Below are 20240 nucleotides of genomic sequence, written 5' to 3'. Positions count from 1 at the left end.
CCTGGTGTGCCTGGAAGGAAGCAGAATGAGTGTTCATGGAAAAGAGCAGGGGAGGAGGACTTCCTCTGCTTCTGGCTGGCTGCTCTGAGGTGTGGGGGCCCAGCCTCAAGGAATCTACTGCCAGATTGGAAAGACAAGCCTATCACTATATGCCACACCGCTCGGCCACAAAGCAAGACGCCAGTGACGATGATGGGGAGGGTGATGATGATGATGATGGGGTGGGGCTTGGGAATAAGAGCCCTCCCATCAGAGAGCTTTCTCTGACCCCCACACTGGGCTAATACAGCGGTTACCCCAGGGGACCTTCATAGTCTCTGACGGGGTAGGAAAGTAATCACAGTTTAATTATCTTGGTTTTCCTTTGTGGCTGCACCGGGTCTTTGTTGCAGTCTGCCGGCTTGTCTGCTAGCAGCCTGTGGGATCTAAGTTCCCTGAGCAGGGATTGAACCTGTGTCCTCGGCATTGGGAGCTCCGAGTCTTATCCACTGGACCACCAGGGAAGTCCCATTCACAACTTTAAAGTTGAGATAGCTGTGGCACAAAAGGGTTAAGAAACCTGCCGAAGGCCAGGCAGCTAAGTAGGAGACTCTCCAGGGCCCCTGCCTGGCCCTCCCCAGGGCTCTCCGTTCCCCCACTGTTCCCTGCATAATAAGACACAAACTTATGCCCCAGGAATTCAAACGAGGAGCGATCCTGGTGGGTAGGAGTTAGGGAGGCTTCCAGGAGGAGGTGGAGTGAGAGAGGTTTGAGAGCTGGGTTTTTTTAATTCCCAAAGCTGTGTTTATATTAAAAGGAAAATTGCCATAATAATAATGAGGCTTGAAACACAATCACAAACCGTCCTGACTCCCACTCTGAACCAGCCATTTTATTTTGTGCCTTTTCCCTTCCTTGGGACATAGATTTTTATGTGGTTTTAATGATAAGTGCATATTTTGTCTTGTTTTTTCTATTTCCACTTTATCATAAACCTCCTTGTTTCTAGGGCTGAAGGTAGTCTTTATAATTGCCTTGTTTTGGGGTTACATTGTCAAAAGTACTTTATAAAAAATCATTTTACATAATGGCCAGCCCATTAATTGCCATTTTAAGGCTCTGTTATTCTAGCAAGGTGGGCAGGCTCTGGATCAGCAGAAAGGAGTGGAGATTCTGGGGGAAGGGCCCACGTGGCCCAGAGCAGGGAGGCAGGAATGCACAGGGAGTGTCCCAGGAAATTAAGAAGCCCGCCTGCCCTGCACTGAAGTTATGGTGAGCAGTGCCAGTAAGAGGGCGGTTGAAGGAATGAATAAAAGAGGAGGGATTCATAGCGTTTATGTCAGCAGAAATCCTGGAGGGTGTTTTTTCAATTCTGATTTGCGGGGAGCAGGAAGCTGAGACCAGAGAGGGTGAGTGACATAGCTGCAGTCACACAGCTCGTTGGTGGTTGAGCAGGGGCCCCAGGTTTGGGATCCTGGTCCCAGTTCGGTCTTGCTTGATCGGCTGCTGGCCAAATGAGGGAAGTGAAAAAATGCTCCTGGATGGGGCAGCGGCAGACTGGGATGTCAGCCCGTGACTCTCAGGGGTCTGCCCTTTGTCGCTGCAACTTTGGTAGAAGATCCCCGCTGCCTGGAGCGTCTCTGAGCCCCACTTCCTGCCCTAGACTGCCTCCTTGCTGCCACACCCCCACCCAGCCCAGGAACCCCTCAGCCAGGAGGCCCCCCTTGCTCCGCCTTGGCTCCCCGGCCCCAGGAGACTCCTGCGTGTTTATCCCCGTCTATTTCCAGCCCTGCCGCTCCGGGCTCCAGATGTGCTGTCTCAACTGGGACCTGCTCGCTGGCCCGTGAGCTTATTCCCAGGATCCAGCCCTTGTTGACCGGCCGGGCCAGAGGGGAGAGTTCTCCCAAAGGATCTCACAGCTCAGTTCCTGCCACTGACTTCAGACCAGAGAGGGGTCCGAGACTGAGGAGCCCCTTCATGCTCTGCTCCCCCATTCCCAGTTCAGCCAGAAGCCTGGGGATGGGCCCCCAACCTTCAGTTCTACTCTCCCTGGTGGGAGGCAGCTACACTCCTGTGAGCCGGCTGGGGGCCGCCTTCCCCGGACATAGGAGAACTCAAGACCCCAGGGTGAGCCAGGGGCAGGGCTCCAGGCCCAGAAGGAAGCCCCAGCTGTCCTGATGCCTGGAAGGATAACTCCCCGCCTCCCCTCCACTGCCCCCCACTCCCACAGCCCTGATTGCAACATTCAGGCCTGATGAGAGCCTCCGCCCTCTCATCTTCCTCCCATCTGGAGCTTGAAGCCTTTGTCTCAAGCGGGAAGGGAGAGTAATTTCTTTGACATTCTTGACCTGGCTACTTGGAAGTTTGTGAGGGGTTAGAGTTATTAGACAGGGAAGGCAATGGCACCCCACTCCTGTACTCTTGCCTGGAAAATCCCATGGATGGAGGAGCCTGGTAGGCTGCAGTCCATGGGGTCGCTAAGAGTCGGACACGACTGAGCAACTTCCCTTTCACTTTTCACTTTCATGCATTGGAGAAGGAAATGGCAACCCACTCCAGTGTTCTTGCCTGGAGAATCCCGGGGACGGGGGAGCTTGGTGGGCTTCCGTCTATGGGGTCGCACAGAGTCGGACACGACTGAAGTGACTTAGCAGCAGCAGCAGAGTTATTAGAAGTGAGGCCAGTCCCCTGCCTTCAGAACTAAGAGTATTCTCAGAGCCCAGATTGGCTCATCTGACAATATCTAGACCCACTTACTTTTTGGTTCAACAGTGATAAAATATATTTATACTGTGAAATTTTCCATTTTAATAATTTTTAGGTGTATGCTTGAGAGACGTTAAGTCCATTCACATTGTTGCGTAGCCATCCTCACCATCCGTCTCTAGAACTTTTTCATCTTCCCAAATGGAAGCTCCATACCGATGACACAGAAGCTTTCCATTCCTCTTCCCCAGCCCCTGGCAACCAGCGTTCTGTCTTCTCTGAATTTGACTATTCCAGGTATCTCGTGTAAATGGAATCCTGCAACGCTTATCCTTGTGTGACCAGCTTACTTCATACAGCCCAGTGTCTTTAAGTTTGGTCTACATAGTGTGATAGAACAACAGACTTTCCTTCCTTTTTAAGGCTGAACAATGCTATATGTGTAAACTGGATTTTGCTTATCCATTCATCCATCAATGGACGTTTGGGCTGTTTCCACCTTAGACTTTACTTTTTAAAAAAGTTAATTTGGCTGCATCGGGTCTTAGTGTAAGGTCTTCACTGCGTTATGTGGGATCTTTCGTTGCAACTCTCAGGCTCCATAGTTAGGGCACAAGCCTCGTGGCATGTGGGATCTTAGTTCCCCAACCAGGGATCAAACCTGCGTCCCCTGCATTGCAGAGCAGATTCTTAACCACTGGACCACCAAGGAAGTCCCCGACTCTCTTACATTTAAGTAAGGAAAGAGCATAGTTTCTGAGGATGGAGTTTCTCTGCTCCTTCCCTCCAGGCCCAGGGTCACCATGTCCCTCCTCCACCCATAGTTGCTCGTCTCTCTCTGGATGTAATAGGAGAGCAGGCCTCCACACCCCCAGGACACAACTGGTCACCATTAGCTTCTTTTTTAAAAAAAAAAAAGCATCATTTTTTAAGTTGAACTATAGCTGATTTACAATGTTGTGTTAATTTCTGCTGTGCAGCATAGTCCCCTGCCTTCAGAACTAAGAGTATTCTCAGAGCCCAGATTGGATCATCTGACAATATCTAGACCCATTTACTTTTTGGTTCAACAGTGATAAAATATATTTATACTGTGATGGTTTATCATAGGATGTTGAACATAGTTCTCTGTGCTATACAGTAGGACCTTCTTATTTATCCATTCTATATATGAAAGCTTATATTGCTCACCATTAGCCTCTTCTAGTTAAAGAAAAGAGCTGCCCCACCGCTTTCTCTCCCCTCGCCCCACCCCACCCTGGATAGGGCCTGTCTCCTCCTGTCTCCTTTCCTTACCTGGCTGCCCTCCCTTTGGTCAGTGGTTTAGAAAGATTGAGTGTGGAGTGCGGTTTACCCTGACATTGTGAGAAGAACCCTGGACTGAGAGTTGGAAAAAGCATCCAGGTCCCTTGACCTCTGGGGGCTGCAGTTTCTTCATCTGTTAAATGGGGACAATTACCCCCATGCTGCCTCTATCACAGGCTTGACATGAGGCTCAAAGGATGGAATGTCACTGAAAGAGCTGTCAGTGCACATCCATGCTTTCGCTAGTTTATCCCTGCGTTTCTGCTTGTTGAGCTCCCTCTAAGTGGCAGGCACTGTGCAATGGATGCAAAGAATGAACGGGACCTCCCCACGTAGTGAAGAGAGCAGAAGAGAACTGGGATCATTCAGTCAGTGTTGAAGGGGCTTTGAGGCCAGATGGATCTGGGCTTCAGTCTAGCTTTCATTACTTGGGAGAACAGGTTACCTGACCTCGAGCCTCAGGTTCCTCACCTGTAAAATGGGCTGTCAAGAGAACTGAATGGGAAAGTGCATGAGGCCCTTTGCAGGGCCTGGCACAGAGTCTGTCTAGTGACGTCAGCCTTTTGCCTGAGCCAAGCAGGACCAGGTCCACGTCCTCCACCTTCCTGTGGGGATTCTGCGTGTAGCTTGTCAAAGCATTCTTGCCTCCAAAGGCTGTCATCTGCGAGTGGCCCCTGTGTTTGGGCCTTAGGCTGGCTGAGGCCACATCTGTTTTCTTAGGCTGGTGGATCCAGACGGGCTTTGATGAACCAACCTCCGAGGGGGCGGGGGGTCAAGGTGGGAGTCCTCACTGCCTGACAGCCTGAAGTTTCCCTCCTGTGCCCCCACCCCAGGCTAATTAGTTCCAGGCTTGTCCCCTTGGAGCCGTGCTCACCTTGGCTTGGTGTGGTCAGGCCCAGAGCGAGTGATGAGCTGGGAATAAGGGGTCATTGTTGGAGGGAGCTGCATCTGATTTCAATTGCTCTGCAGGGCATACGTGAGTTGGGAGTGAGCATGGGTCAGGAGCCTGCTGGGGCGGTAGTCCAGGGCTGCTCAAGCCCAGTTCCCTCCCTCTGGTCCCCCAGGGGTCTGTTGTCCCCATTTGACTCTGTCCAAGGGTCTAGCGTGCCAGTTCTATTGCCTGGGGAGCTGGGCTCTGGGGTGCTAGCTGGGTTGACCTGGAGCCCCTTCTGCTCTGGTTCCTCAGAGCTGGTACCACAAGATGCTTGGGTCCCTCCCTGGGTGGAATGATCAGAGGGGTGTTACCGTGGGTCCTCGGCACCTTCTCCCAGGCATCCTTCAGGGCACACCTGCCACAGTTGCGCCCTGTCCCCGAGAGTGTCTGGTCTTGACTAGGATGGGGGGCAGCTGTGAGAAAACCTTGCCTGCAGGGGCAGTCAGAGCTTTCATCCCAGCCCTGAACGCCCAGCCTGGCACCTCGCAGCCCTAGGCAGCTCCCTGTCCTGGGACACCACAGTGGTCGTGCCGGGTGTGGCTTTCCAGGCTCTCCACTGAAAGATGGACCTCTCCCTGCCCCCAGAGTGGGCTGGGTGTGCGAGTCCTGGGAACCGTTTGCATCTAGAGTCCGTGTTTTAGATCCCTGCTGCCAGCTGCTCTCAGCAGGTCCCCAGGGGGTCCCTCCCTTGACTGCCATCATCACCCTGTGCCAGCCCGGAGGCACCAGGACTGTTCTTCTCCCTGCTTCCAACACCCTCCCCTCCTCCTCCCAGGGCCCAGGTGATTAGAGCTGTTTCGGATCCATTCTCTGTTCAATGCCTCACCTGCCATCTTCACAGCAGGTCTGGACGGCTTGGTTGTACTTGGAGCGGGCGGTGGGGTGGGGGAGAGCCAGGTCCAGGATCCCATGAGAGGGCCCATCCTGCTCTCCACAGGCCTCCCCAAACTTGCAGACCACCTCTCTTCTGGCCCGTGCTCAGCCACCTTCATCTCCCGGGTGTTCCTGATCTGGGGAGCCTGGGCTCTGCCAAGTGGGTTCTGGAGACAGGAAGCGTTGGGCAGGAAGCAGATGGAGGCTCGGGTCTCCTCTCTCCCTCCTGCCCCGCATGGGAATGCCCCCTTGGCAGGCGGACGTGGTGCCCACTCCCCCACCCACCTGGCAGGGGTGAGAGGCAGCAGAGAAACTCATCCAGAGAGGACTTGGGAACTGATTCTGGCAGGCCCTGAAAACAAACAATCCCGCCTCTTAACAAACCAAGGGAGGGTGTTGTCCCCCTAGACTCAGAGGTGAAAGACTCAGGGTTTATCCCCCTCTACCACCTAAGAGCAAAATGACCTCTCCGAGTGCTTCCTCTTGGACCCGTGTGAGGCCTAGGTGAGTCCTTGGCAGTGACAGCGCCTGGCTTACTGCATGCTCCCAGTAACCGCTAACCTCCCTGCAGGCGGAAGCTGTGACTCTATCCTCCTAGGATGGTCCCGCTTTTGATTTGATTCAAAACCTTTGAGAAAAGGATTTAGTGGGGGAATTGCCAAGGACTCCCCAAGTGAGGGCTGAAGCTGGACATGAATGCAGATCAGGGCACCTTAGGTGGTCTCTGCTGGCTTCCTTCACTGCAGGTGCTGCAGAGCCCACCTCCACCCCTCACTCAGCCCAGCCTGGCTGTGGCAGGAGCTGTGCGGGCAGTGGTAGCTCTCTGTGAGGGTCTGACCCCCAGGCACAGCCCATTCCGTGTGGGCTGACAGAGGGGAAGCTGGGCATAGCCTCTCACACTCTTGGAGGCAAGAGCTGAGCTGCGCTGGCTTCTGGGCGGAGGTGACCCAGAAAACACCAGCTAGACTGACTCCATGAGATAAGTGTTAACCCTATTGTAAGGCCGCCGAAGGGAACCCACACCAGCAAAGCAGAGACCCAGAGTTTTGTCAAAGCAGAGAGAAAAGTAGAGCTAACACATGAGTTTCAGATCCAGCACTCTAACCCAGAAGTTTCCTTAAAAAGCCCTTAGTCTCCTGGCTTCCAGATCTACCCACCCTGGAGGGGAGCAAGGGGCAGTGGCCGTGGTAGAGGAATAGCAGTTCTCATGGGAACGGTCCATCCGCTTAAAGAAGGACCAGAGGCTTCAAGGTCTGCAGGCTTGGGGGCTACTGGGGTGACCTGAAATGCCCCCAAGGCAGGGAGTGGTGGACAAAGGCGGTGGGAGAGGCAAGTCCTGTCTTCCCGTTTCAGCAAGGGGCTCCCTGCTTCTGCCCTTAATTGATGGGGGCAGGGAGACTGGCATAAGATTTCATTTGGAAAGAAAGCAGGGTGTGTCCTCTGCTTTAAAAAAAAATTCATCACTGACTACTTGTCCAGTCCGGGCTCCTGTTTGACAGGTATGAATACTACATCCAGAGAGAGGGGATGGCTGCCACAGTGACCAGGCAGGACTCACTCCCTGGTTCCCTGGCTCCTCGGACTGTCTTCTGCTTGTTTGGAGCTCAGTGTTGGGTGGGAAAAAAGAGTTGCTTCATATTAGGGAAAGAGAAAAAAGCATGGAGGCTCAGGGGTCCCTGAGCTCCTTTCAAACCCTCCTGCCTGAGGCTGTTATGTTTTCAGTACACGGCCTGGGAGGCCCCATGGAGTGCTCTGCCCACCCGCTGCTGTGTGGGAGCCCCCCCCCCCCCGCCCCCTGCCAGGCGCTTCCTTCCTGGGAGCAGGAGGAGGCAGGTGGCCAAGGGGGTCTGGGTGTCAGTCTGGCCGTGAGTTACATCATGACTTGTGCTGTAAGGAATGGGTCGGATGTGTGGTGGGCGTGCTCTGCCCACTCTGTCCTGGGTGGGTTTTGTTTGAGGTAAGCAGGATGTTCCCAAAGGCTCAAGTGGATTTTCCATCCTTTTCCGTGACCAAATGTGCCGTGAGAATCACTCGGGGTTGCCAGGGACGCGCCAACAGGACAGTCTGGCAGTGGACAAACTCTGTGGCTCTCTCGTCCTCTCCTGGAGCCCCCAGACATCCCAGAGACACACCAGCCTGGGGTGGCTGGGCAGAGTGCATGGGGAGCTGTGCGTGATGTTCACTGGCTTGTGACTCGGCTGGGCCTTGGGAGACAGGAAGTACACCTTGAGGTTAGGCTGTGGAGCAGTTGCCTTCGAATCCTGGTGGCCCCCTGTCCCAACACCTCAGGTCAGAAGCTGCTCCCCACCCCCGCCCTGGGTGGCCATCTAAAGCCACCAGTAGTAGCCAGTTATCTACAGAGTCGAGGCGCCAGAGCTCAGAGACCTGCAACGCCGTGCACGCTGTTAGCAGGCAGGACTCAGGATCGGAAGTCCTGGCCTGGATGCCTGGGAGAGTCCTCAGTTGCTGACACTTATCTCCTCGGAGGGCAGGTCAGTGGTGGGGCAGCCAGGGCTTGCTTTGGAGTGTCACAGCTCCAAGTGAGCTGTGTCCTGGGTCCTCCCTACCTGGCATGTGGTGGGTGTCTATTCAGTGCTGAGTGACTGGGTAAATGAGTGAAAATGTCGCTTCTAGGCTCAGCTCTGCCACTGGCTACTTGGAGACTTTGAGCAAAGTATTACCATCTCCAGTCCTAACGCAGGCCTGGAACATAGCAGATGCTCTGAAAGGATGGAGAAACGTAAACGCGTCTCACTTTCTCCTTCTCTGGTGATCTCTGCCCTTCCAGTCCACAGTCTGGGTCAGGATGGGTACAGAACAGGGTGAGAACACACATGAGGAATGCAGGGACCCCCGAGCTATTCATCTTAAGGGGACCCTCTGCCTCCCTTTCTCCTAGTTCTCCTGTGGTGTGCCACCCCCCTGCCAACTCACACGCCCTCTGCATAGGCTCCTGGGTGCTGCATGCCCTGCTGGTTCTTTCTCTGGCTGGACTTCCCTCCCGGTCCTCAATCTCAACGCCAGCCCGGGCTCATCTCGGGCTCCAGCTCCAGCACTTGGCCTCTCCAGGTGACCCCTGGGGGCTCTCCCCTGCCCCCACTCCCTGGCTGTCCATGCTGGGGTGCCAGTGGACTTGGTCTAGCTGGCCGCTCACGAACCCCCTTTCCTGCCCTCGAGCCGTTCAGGTGGAGGACAGGGACTGGGAACCAGGGTTCCAGCCTGCCCTGAGGGGAAGATGAAAGCTATTCCAGTGGGGAAAAGGAGGTCACTCAAGAGAAGCCGCAGCAGCTCCGCAAGGTTCTGAGAAAGAACCTTCCTCCTCGTGTTCACAGGCTGGAGGACGTGCCTGGAGCCATCCCCACCCCTCGCTGTCGCCAAGGCAGCCTGGTGGCAGTCCCTGCCCCGCCTGCCCACACAGCTCAGCTGCTGCTACTCCCCGGTGACCTTTTTTTCTTCAGCGATGCCGCTGCTGATCACTTCAGCCCGATTTTTGCCTCTGTCACTGCTCCCAGGTGTCTCCTCCTCCCTCGGGGTAACCCGAGGTCCTGTCCGCTCCTCCCTGGGGACGGCCCCTCTCATTCCTCGGGCGGAGAGCCTGGGGAGGGGGGTGAGGAAGGATGGGACCGTCTACTAGGAATGTTTTTAATTCCAAAGGCAGCGACATCTGTTCGTGTGGGCCTTCCCACCCAGGCTCTGTTTATCCAGACAGGGGGCCCTTGCTCATCCTCAGAGGCCAGTTCTGCCAGGTGTGGTGGGGTGGACAGAGGGGGCGGGGGTGCCGTCACTTCCTGGGTGGCCGGGACCCCCTGAGCCCAGCCCACCCAGCGAAGCTGAGGAAGGGTCTGTGGTGCGCTGGAGGGACCAGAACTCAGACGACCACTTTTGAGGAACTTCTCAGGAACATTTGTCTTGCACAGCCCCCCACCCCACCCTGACCCCACAGCCTGCTCCTCGACCACTGCTTCCAGGAAGGAGTGAGTCAAGCTTGGGGAAGAGAAGGCAAATCTGTGCTGTCCCTGGAGGAGAACCCCCAGCCCACCAGGAGGAAAGAAACATGAGCATCTCAAGGGGAGAGCCTCCCAACAGCTACCCATCTGCTAAGGCGCTTATGTCACCATGGAGACCAGTTGGCCATCTTTCATCCAATCAGAGCTCGCTTTACCCAGACAAGTGTTGAGCCTGGAGTTCCTAAGACAGACAAGTATAAGGCTTTGGGGACAGGATCTGCACCGTCCCCCTTCTCCCACACACCTGCTGGGGGACACGCCTTGCACAGCATCCCCCTAGCTGCACCCTGTGGCATGTGACCCAGATAGAGGGCAGAGAACCTTAGAAAGCAGCGAGGGGCCAATTCTGAAGTTAACAGCTGGCAGTGCCCGGCATGGACCACGTGTCTGCAGCAGGTGAGCATGGTCAGCAATTATAATGGCACCTTACCAGCCAGTTACACAACCAGCTGAGGGGTGCAGAACAAAGCCGGGGAGGGTGACCTTTTTTCCTTCTGGCCCAGGCCAACCCCTCCTCCTCCAGAAAGCCTTCCCTGATGCCCTCTGGCTAGAATTTTTCTCTCCTTTCTCTAAACTTCCATGGCACTTGATCTGTGCTTTCCTTGTGGCCCAAGACGGGGTTTTTGAGGGCAGAAGACAGTGCTTTGTCCATCTGGGTATGACATGTGGTAGTTGTACAGCTGATACATGCTAAATGTATGAACGCCTCTCTGTCTCCCATTTGGAGGTGTTTAAGCCTTCATCTCCTCTCCTCTCTTGGGCTGTCAACTTTATCAAACACAGGCTTTTTTTTTTTTGGCCATGCTGGGTCTATGCTGCTGCACTTGGGCTTTCTCTAGTTGTGGCGATCGGGGGCCACTCTTTGTTGCAGTGATCAGGCTTCTCAAAGATGGATCATCTTGCTGGAGAGCATGGGCACTAGGCGCTTGGGCTTAAGTAGTTGCAGCACACCGGGGCTCTGCTGCTCTGCAGCATGTGGGATCTTCCCAGACTAGAGATCGAACCCAAGTATCCTGCATCGCCAGGGAAGTCCCAAGCACAGGCGTTTGGTTCATCTTTGTGATTTCAAGTCAGGCACATAGCCAGGCTCTAAGTCAGTGCCTCTTGAATGAAATGACTGGGATGGAAAGGTGAAGACCCCAGGAATGAGTGAAGCCTTGGAGGAGGTGGGTTTTGTGCAGCTGGTGGGGGAGGAGGGGAAGCTGCCGGCCCCTCAAGGGGCTAGAGGAAGACTCTCTTCTGAGGTAGCACCCAGTCAAGAGTAGGTCAGGCCCCAGGGAACATAGGCACATCCTTGCCTCAGTGGGCCTCTTCCCCTCCCCCTCAGGGGTTACTGGGAAAACTGTGGCCCCACTGAGCTGCACCAGCTTGAGCAACTTGGGCTCAAGTAGGGGAAGAGGGTCTGTGCAGCCTTGGCAGCTCAGCCTTGTCTGTGCTGTGCAGAAGAGGGTGTGAATAGTGGAGCCTTGAGGGCTGATCCAGCCACCCTGCAGGGACAACCAGAGCCCAGCAGAGTCCCAGGACCCTGCCTCCACCACCAGGGCACAAGGCAGTGCAGGGCCAGCCCCCAGCACACTAGAACATCGTCCCGATGGCGAGGGCCTAGCCAGACCTCTTTCACAGCCTGGCCTGGTCTGGGGAAATGCTTAGCTTCTCTGTACCCTTAGTTTTCTCAAATGAAAAATGAGGGTGCCAGGACATACTTCCTAAGGTCAGGGGAGCTGTGAAGGGTTAGGGTGTGAAGAACACATGGAGGGTTAGCAAGGTACCTGTCACCTAGTAAACTCAGTGAGGGTCACTTTGTCATGACCAGGTCTTGGTTACCTCTGCGATGAAGCCCCTGCTTTTTCCAAAAGCACCACAGGCTCCGATGTTAACCCAAAGATCTGCGTGCTGGTTGAGATTCAGTGGGTGTGTTCTAGATGCCAAGGGGCTGATTCTGGGCCCCCGCCTACCTGCTCTGGGGGCCTAACCCAGCTCTTTCCTCCCCCTCCCCCAGCTACTTCCCTCCACCCCCCGAATCCAGAGAACCAGCCACCCTTCAGTGGTGGTGAGCCCCAGGGTCTTTGGAGGAGACCTGTCGCTTACCAGCTGAGTTTCCATGACCTCAAGCAAGAATTTCACCTCCCTGAGCCCCAGTCCTCACAACTCTAAACGGTAACACCAACATCACAAAAGTCATGAGGCTTCCACCTAAGCGGATATTTGAACGCCCTTTGCACGGGACTCGGCTTATGGTTGGCACTGCTGGTTTCCTTCCTCTGCCGAGTCAAGCTCCGGAGGGTGTGACGTCCCGATGCCTCTGGGTTGTTTGGACCCTAATCATCTTGGGTTCAGGCCTTTTGCTAAATGAACACTGATCAACGGTCAGTGGACTTTCTCCACCCCTAGCAGCACAGCCCCTTTTGTGGCTTTTCTGGTGAAGGGCACCAGCCATGGTTAAAAAGCACCGTGAAAGAAGCACCTCTTGCTGGACATCCGTGACCAGTGTCATCCTTGGATTTTTTCGCTCAGGTCCCCAGAGAAGACTTGTAGTAGCCAATTCCTTCGGGGCTGCAAATGCCCAGTAAGCTGCCCAGCTAGGGGGTCTTCATTATTCTTTACACAGGAGGAGGTTTGTGAGTGCCAGTCCATGCGGGTCTGGCCCCATCCCTGAGTTGGCATTGCTGGAGGCGTCTGGGACCAGAGTTGGGGGAGGGAAAGCAGAGCTCCAGGGCAGTCCCAGTTCCTTGCCCCGGGACAAGGGCAGCTGTTGATGGCTCCTGGCACTGCAGACCCCCTCTGGCTTCCCCTAGCCTCCTTCTCAAACAACTCAGCCCCAGGGCGCCGCCGTCTGGTGGGGAAGGGGTTAACCCGGGCTCTAGAGCAGAAGGGACTGGCTGCTTTCGCTGCTTGTCAAACTTTATTTAGTAGGGGCTGAAGGGAGGGCCTCGGGGTGGGTGAGGAGGAGGCCCAGCCTGCCAAGAGTTAAAAACGGGAGGTTGGGTGTTTTGGAGGGGGCAGCCTCCCGCGCCTCCTTTGAGTCACTTCCTCCGGTGGGGGCGGTGGGGGCGGGGGCTCCCCGGCGGCCTCGGGCGCTGCCTGCGCGGAGAGCTCCGGCGCTGGCAGCCCGCTCGCCTGTCCGGAGCCTGGCCGGACCGCAATCCGAGCGTCTGCGGGGAGGGAGGACGCAGAGGGAGCGGAAAGGGGCGCCCCGCACCATGCGCTTCCCTGCCCTGCTCGAGTAACTGCGCCCGCCTGCCGGCCTCCAGCGGCTCCGACCCCCACCCGCCCGCCCCCGCCGCCTGCGCTCCAGTCCCCAGAGCGGAGCTGGCCCCGCAGGCTGGGTCGCCCGTCGTCGGGCCGGCTCTGCCGCCACCACCGGCATGACCGACGTTCTGCCCCAGCCCGACTGCAGCCTGAAGACGGTGTGCGAGCCCCTGGAGCGCTGCTGCCTGGATCCTCTGGAGGAGCCGGGGAGCAAGCGGCCCCCCAACACCGGCGCCCGGCTCTGGGGCCGTGTGCGCAGCAAGCTCCTCCGCCAGAAGGTGCGCGAGGGGGCCGGAGCGGGTGGACAGAGAGGGACTGAGGTCGGTGGGGGGTGCTGGGCCCCTGGGCATCCCCTTTTGGGAGCTCATTGCGCTTCCTGCCTGCCCGTGGGGTCCCAGGACAGAGGCTGGGGTGAGCTGTGGGTTGGCTCTAAGTGGCCTCAATATGAGTAATGCCGTTGCTACCCCCACCCCTACATTCTCTGCATCTATCCCTGCCTTAGGAAAAGGGGGGCGCCTGTCTCCTGTGGGAGAGGACTGCCTGGCTCCTTTCGGAGTCTCTGTGGGCTCAGAAATACGAACTGGCAGAGGCGAGGGGCCCCTGAGTCTCAGTTTCCCCTACTGCGCCCAGCCCAGACCCAATTCCCTGTGTCCAGAATGGGGTTGGCCGCACCTTTGCTGAGAGGCAACCTCAGAAACGCCTCAGTGCCACCGGCCAGTGTGAGGTTTCTTTGTGTGAGGTTGTAGGGAGGTCGTGGTGCTGCCAGGTCTGGGGGCTCTAGGCTGCCTCTTCAGAGACCACCCAGAGGCCTGCTGGCCCAGTGCCAGCCAGGCACCAGGCAACTCAATCAGTGTGCCAGGGGTTTCCTGACCCAGCGGGCAGCTCAGACCAAGCCATGCCAGGGCAGACTGCCCGTCCTGCCTGTCGCCCCAGACCTTGGGTGGGGATGAAAATCCGAGATAGAAGCTGACTGTCCTGCAGCTGGGCAGGCTGCCTCGGGGCTGGCTTTGGGCCCTGGCATGGGGCATCTGAGCAAGAGCCAGACCAGCGCCAAGCACACACTGAAGCGCTTGATAACTGTAGACCAAATCAGGCGCCTCAGCAAGTGTTGCAGGGTGCCTGTCCTTCAAGGCAGTGATAAGGGACACTTGGGCTGGTCTGTGTGACTTGGTGGGGATTTGCACGTCCTCCTGTGGCTCCGAAGGGGGACCCTCTGCACAGACTCTCACTGCCAGGCAGCGTAGAGGCTCCTGGCACCTGTAAGAGAAAGTGATCTTGGGGCCTGTTGGCTCCTTGCCTAGTTTCATCCCCTGCCAGGGGGGGGTATACGTGACCTCCCAGAGGTGACATCAGTCCTGGAAAGTGCTGGGCAGCAACTTGAGCTGGCCCGCAACTGGCCCCTGTGTCACCTTCAGCCTCTCCAGGGACCAGACTTGCAGAGCCCTGCTGGCCTCAGCGGCTCCCAGAGCCCCTCTGTGCTGAGACAGCTGTCTGTGCCCGGCAGCTCGGAGCCATCCCCTGCCTGGACCCCCTTCTCACCCCCTGCTGAGGCCAGCAGACACCAGCCCTAAGCTCATTGTCCATTTCCAGACCTAGAGGTTGGCAAGAAAAGGATCCTGCAGTTTCCTGGCCCAATGCCAGCCAGAGGTTTTCTGGTTTACCTGCCCCCTTTCTTTTGCGGGGGGCGGGGAGGACGGGGGAGAAGGCTAGCAGGTAGAGGGCAGTTTGTCAAGCCAAAAACTCCAGATTTTGAGTTCTTCCCTTGTGCATTAGTGAATAACAAAACGAAAAAGTCACTTGAGGAATTCTTCAGCCAGCTTCGCCTCTTTTGGTGTCTGATAGCTCCATGGGCAAATGGTGGCGGGCCAGCCAAACTGGGCTGCCAAGCTGATTGGTGTCCGCACAACTGCAGGGTGGCTGTGGCTCTGGGATGCTCCGTGGGGCGAATGACTCAGTTCCTTAGCCCCTGCTGTGCGACAAAGTATGTCAGTATCACGGACACAAGGGTCTGTACCGTGGGTGAGAGGGGCATCCATTCACCCTGCTGTGCCTGGGGCTGGTAGATGAGCAGGCAGGCTTGTGGAACCAGACCTGCTGCCCACCTCCTTTCTTTTCCCAGCTGCATTAACCTATTTTTTTTTTTTTTTTCAGTGCAGTAGGCTCACTGCCAGATGAGGGGGCTGGACTCAGACAGCAGCTTAGGTGGGTGGGGGAAGGGAGCCAGGTACTGCCCAGCCTGGCAGGAGGGGGTCTCCTCATTAACTCCTCATCCAGCTTTTTGCCACAAGGATGTGATACTGTGGATGCTAGAGACACCTGTGGCCCTCCTGCTGCCTCTTAACTAAAAGATTCAGGAAGGCTGGAGGGAGGTGCAAGTGACTCATCTGGGGACCCAGCGCTGGAGCTGAAGAATCTGTTTGAATGGAAAAAGCTCAGTGTTATCAACCTATAGAGCCTCTGGCCCCAGGAGTCTGCAGTTGCTAGAAGAGGGGAGGCAGGGACCGCTGGCGGACTCTCCTTTGGGTCCTGGGTGGGAGGTGTGGTTGAGGTTGTGTTTGTCCCGGAGGGGAGTCCTGGGGCTGAAGCCTTACACTCGCCTCTGACTTGGCAGTTGGCTTGTTGTGCAAGCGCTTAGCAGAGGAGACACGTGGCATTTGAGTTTGTGGGTTCTGCCAGTGCTCTCTGCATTTAACTTCACATTTCTACTTTCCTTTTCCTTTTTTTTCCCCCTTGGCTTTAAGTCACGCTCAGGGAGACCAGGCTCAGTGCTTGATCTTCCTCCCATTCTGCTGCTTTCTAGATTCTTAGATTGCACTTTGGAGGGAGAAGGGCTGAAAGAGGAATCCCATCCTGTCCCCAAAAGTGTCCACAGGTTTTAATGGAGTCACTTGTGGGAACCAGAGAGGCTAGTAGAGCCCCACGGAGGCAGTGGCCAGGCCAGAACTTTTTGTCTCAGGAGTGGGGGGTGTGGGTGGGCAGGAATCTGAGCCCCTACTGTCGCCCTACAGCCCAAGTGAAGACATCTAGACCCACACCAGGCCAGATACTGGCTGGAGGTGGAGGCTTAGGCTGATCTAGGAGGGTCCAGGGGAGTGGGGGAGAACTGAGGATGTTTCCTGATGATCCTGCCTCTGCTTCAAGGGTCTGGGAATTACCCACTCCAAAGAGCGTCTCTTGGGAAGGCAGAGGCCAGCAAGGTGAACCGAGATGTTTCCTGCTGAGCTCCAGGATAGGGCCACCTGCTCTAAGATGGGGTTTGCTCCCCTCTATTGCTCAGGAGGGTCAGAGGTGCTACCCAAGAAAGGAATGGGGGGTGGGGTTTGGCCCACTCATCTGGGGAACCTTAGGGTTCAAGAAGGTCCCTTTCTTCATCATCTTGAATGCATCCACTGGTCAGCTCCTAGCACCTCCCAGAGTCTGTCGTTTAACCTGACAGTTTCCTTACAGGTAGCATCAGGTATACAAGCCACATGCATGTCCCCAAGGCTCTGTCTGCCATTTACTGGCTGTTCCAGGCATGGAGAGTACAAGGGTGTTGGGGTAGAGAGATGTCTCAGGCTCATTTACTCTTACTCCATCATCATTTCCTTCAGCGTCTGGCTGTGGGCATCAAAAAAGATGCTAAAACCTTAGGCAACAAGATATCTCTCCTGCCCCGGCTGCCCACCTTCCTGCCCCCTTCCCCCATCCGGCACCCACCCCACACACCTTATCCACACATCTTATCTGCTGGACGGAAGGTACCTGCATTCTGTCTTCACCATTCACATGCCCATTCACACCCCTGTAGTCATCCCTCAGCTGTAGGAAAGGGGCAGTAGCACTTCTCTCGAGGGCTGGAGACCCCCCGAGGGCAGCCCATTTCCTCCCGGTCTGGGCCTCTGTGTGGGCCCAGGATGGTGTCCACCCTGGTTGATTTGGGGGCTTGAAAAGCAGAGTAGCAAGATCCTCCTGTGCTCCTGCAGCCTTTATATTAACACATATTCCCCGGAGGGAGAGGACCTTACTCCTGGGGCTTCACAGGTGGTCTCCGGACCCCCGCTGCTCCCACTTCTCCCCTAAGCTGGCTCCCGAGAGTCCTGTTTGATTCCACAGAGCAGGAGTTCTCCACTCTGAGAGTCTGATGACTAGGCCCAAAGCCAGACATATGCACAAACTGTGCTGTTTCAGGCTTCCCTGGTGGCTCAGATGGTGAAGAATCTGCCTGCAATGCAGGAGACCTGGGTTTGATCCCTGGGTGCGGAAGAACCCCTGGAGAAGGAAGTGGCAGCCCACTCCAGTATTCTTGCCTGGAGAATCCCATGGACAGAGGAGCCTGGTGGGCTACAGTCCAGGGGGTCGCACAGAGTCGGACACGACTGAGCGACTCCCACTATTGTGTGCTGTTTCTGAGAAGGTCACAGATCCCAGAGTAGGAGCCCCTGCTCTTAGTGCACTTGGCAAGCTGCTGTCTCTTGGCTCCTGGGGAGGTTCGAAGGGGCGCCAGCCCTCTCCAGCATCTCTACAGTCCGCAGGTGGCTTGGCCAGGCGGCCTTGCCGGGCTTGGTGCCCCTGGCTTTTGGATGGCCTCAGCCCAGCGGGAGCTGAGCCTGCCAGTGCTGCCCAAGCCCTGTGGTGCAGAACTATCCAGAGGTTGCAAAGCCCCAGGAGAACAGATATTTTGTGAAGAGCCCAGAAACTTCTGCAGGTGTCCATTTGGGGCAGTTGCCCGGTGCGGGTCAGGGCACACAAGTCTGGCCAGGCCCAGTCCTCTGCTGAGTGGCCTTGCCATCTGCCCAGATTATCGGGAACTAATCAGCAGGTGGTTTGGGCTTCCTTTTCCCTATCAAATCGCGCTGGAAGTTGTGTTCTGATGTCTTCCTAGCACCCAAAGGAACACACATCCCCATATCTGGAACCCACTCACCCCAATCCCCAGGAGAAAGCCAGAGTCAGGTCTGGATCCTAGTGAGCCTTAGACTAAGGCCCCATTGTCCCTGCCTAGGTGGGCGTAGAGAGGTGGGAAGTGACCGTGGAGTGCTAGGGGAACTCTGCTGCAGAGAGGCCGGGAGAGCCCCACAGTCCCTCAGCACTCAGTTGTGTCTGGCTCTTTGCGACCCCATGGACTGTAGCCTGCCAGGCTCCTCTGTCCCTGGGATTTTCCAGGCGAGAACGCTGGGGTGGGTTGCCATTGCCTTCTCCAGGGAGCCCCACAGTGGTTTCCCTGATTCTGCTTTGGCTAAGAGAGGGTGGAACTCATGCCTGAGCCAGAAGCTGGAACCCCCTCTCTCCTGGACGATGACCAGAGCCAGGGTCCCATGGCAGCTACAGTTCCTCTTCCCCTTGCATGCCTGAGTGTCCCCTCTGTGCTCTGGCCCCCTCCTTGGAGCACCCCCACCTCCAACCAGGAGGCCAGAGAAGGAAAGGCATCGGGCCGCTAGGAGTCACGAGGTCTTGTTTTTCTAAACCTGAGTCTACTGTCTTGACTTGCTGTGTGACCTTGGGCAAATCTCTTCACCTCTCTGGTTCTCTGGCCTCAGTATAATGAAGGATCTGAACAGGATGATCTCCTAGATCCAGTTCATATGATGATTTTGGCCACGTCTCAAGATTCCTATGCCTAAGCCTTAAACGCTTAGCACGCTGGGAAAGTCTGGGTGGAAGAGGTCGCAGGGCTACCCCTGGGCCACAGCCAGCCATTCACTGACCACAGGAGGAGAGAGGTGAGCAGGAGTGTGGGGCTTCTCAACCCCTGTCCCGAAGGAGCCCTAGCTGAAGGACATTGCTTTCTCCAGCCTATACACCCCTATTCGTTCATTTGGCCTTGGAATATTGATGGGGCACCCTCATGTACTGGGCACTGCAGAGGCAGCCCAGGGCAGAGGCCTTGCTCTGATGGAACTTTCTGTCCATAGGATTAGTCAGGCAATAGATGAGATCATTTCATGCTGCACAAGTACTCTGAGGAAGATAAAATTGGGTAACAGATCAGAGAGCAAAGCGGAGGGGAGAGGCCTCACTTGAAAAAATAATTTTGAACTAAGACTTAAGTGACACAGATTCTTGAAAGATCTGGGAAGGGCGCCTTCCAGGCAGAGGTGAAAACCCTGAACCGGGGCAACCATGGTGTGTTCGGAGGCAGAGAGAGGCTGCATGGAGCATAGGAAATGACCTTGGACAGAGTGGGCAGCAGCCTTGGAGGAGTTGGGCTTTTAATCTAAGTGCAGTGGGAAGCTGCCAGGGAGGTTAAGCCCAATTTTAGTGATGCGGACATGTTTTGAGCATGAACTGAGTTCCAGACATCGTTCTTATCTTTTGATGTGACTTAGGTGATAATTCCCAAGATGCTGATAGGCTTAGAGAGTGACATGATGAGGCCCCATGAGTGGCTTAGTGCAGGAAGTGCTTTCGCCTCTCATGCCCTTGTGCAACCCAGGGCTCACTTGGGTTTTTGGCTGTTTCTTCATGGTCCTGGTGGTTGGTCACAGAGCCCCGTCGGGATCAAGGCTGCATGCCCTGGGTGGGGAGCTTCTGGAGGTGTGGAGCCCCACCTCGCAAGCTGAGCCTAGAAATGGGCCTGCAAGTGGAGAGGACCTGGGGAGAATCCACAAGAGGCCCCTCAGAGCGAGCACAGGCCAGGGGATCGCTGTGCCTCATTCCCACCAGCAGGCTCTGTGCCCAGACAGTGTTCTTGGCGGGGCAGGGAGGATGAGGTCAGTTTCAGAGGAGGACTTTTCATAATTCTTACCAAACCACTCCAAGTCCAGAGGGAGGCCCCTGAGCCCACAGTCCCAGAAGCCCTTGGCCTCTCTGGCCGCAGCATGACACTCCCCGGATGTACCTCAGGGAGCCTCTCGCTTGGGACTCTGACCTCTAAGGTGGCCCCTTCCCTTTGGGGACAGAGCTGCTGGGGGCTGCCTCTGTGTTGCCTTAGCCCTGTGTGTGCATGCTCAGTTGCTTCAGTTGTGTCCTTACTCTGGTGACCCCCTGGACTGGAGCCCCCCAGGCTCCTCTGTCCATTGGATTCTCCAGGCAGGAATACTGGAGTAGGTTGCCATGCTCTCCTCCAGAGAATCTTCCCAGCCCAGGGATGGAACTCTTATCTCTTATGTTTCCTGCATTGGCAAGAGGGTTCTTACCACTGGGAAGCCCTGATTTAGCCCTGACCAGTTCCTTTTCCTAAGAGTGACCCAGCTGGTGTCCCTGAG

General features: G+C 56.1%; 1 protein-coding gene across 5 annotated transcripts in view; it reads left to right on the top strand.

Moving 5' to 3' along the window:
- The window catches only part of ABR (ABR activator of RhoGEF and GTPase), a 194515-nt gene that overhangs the window by 158563 nt on the left and 15712 nt on the right, over nucleotides 1-20240 (top strand). The window contains exon 1 of one of the 5 annotated variants that reach the window (XM_040243822.1): nucleotides 13144-13331. The exons of the other annotated variants lie outside the window; for them this stretch is intronic. Within the exon in view, the coding sequence (XP_040099756.1) occupies nucleotides 13170-13331 (162 nt within the window). The 5' untranslated portion in view covers nucleotides 13144-13169. Of the gene's footprint in view, nucleotides 1-13143; nucleotides 13332-20240 lie in introns of those variants that run through there. 5 annotated transcript variants of the gene reach the window in all.

Source organism: Oryx dammah, unplaced genomic scaffold (genome assembly GCF_014754425.2).
Source record: "Oryx dammah isolate SB20612 unplaced genomic scaffold, SCBI_Odam_1.1 HiC_scaffold_8, whole genome shotgun sequence".
In the NCBI taxonomy this organism is placed as follows: Eukaryota; Metazoa; Chordata; class Mammalia; order Artiodactyla; family Bovidae; genus Oryx; species Oryx dammah.
Note: the sequence above shows the minus strand (reverse complement) of the source record. Positions and strands in the feature narration are given on the sequence as shown.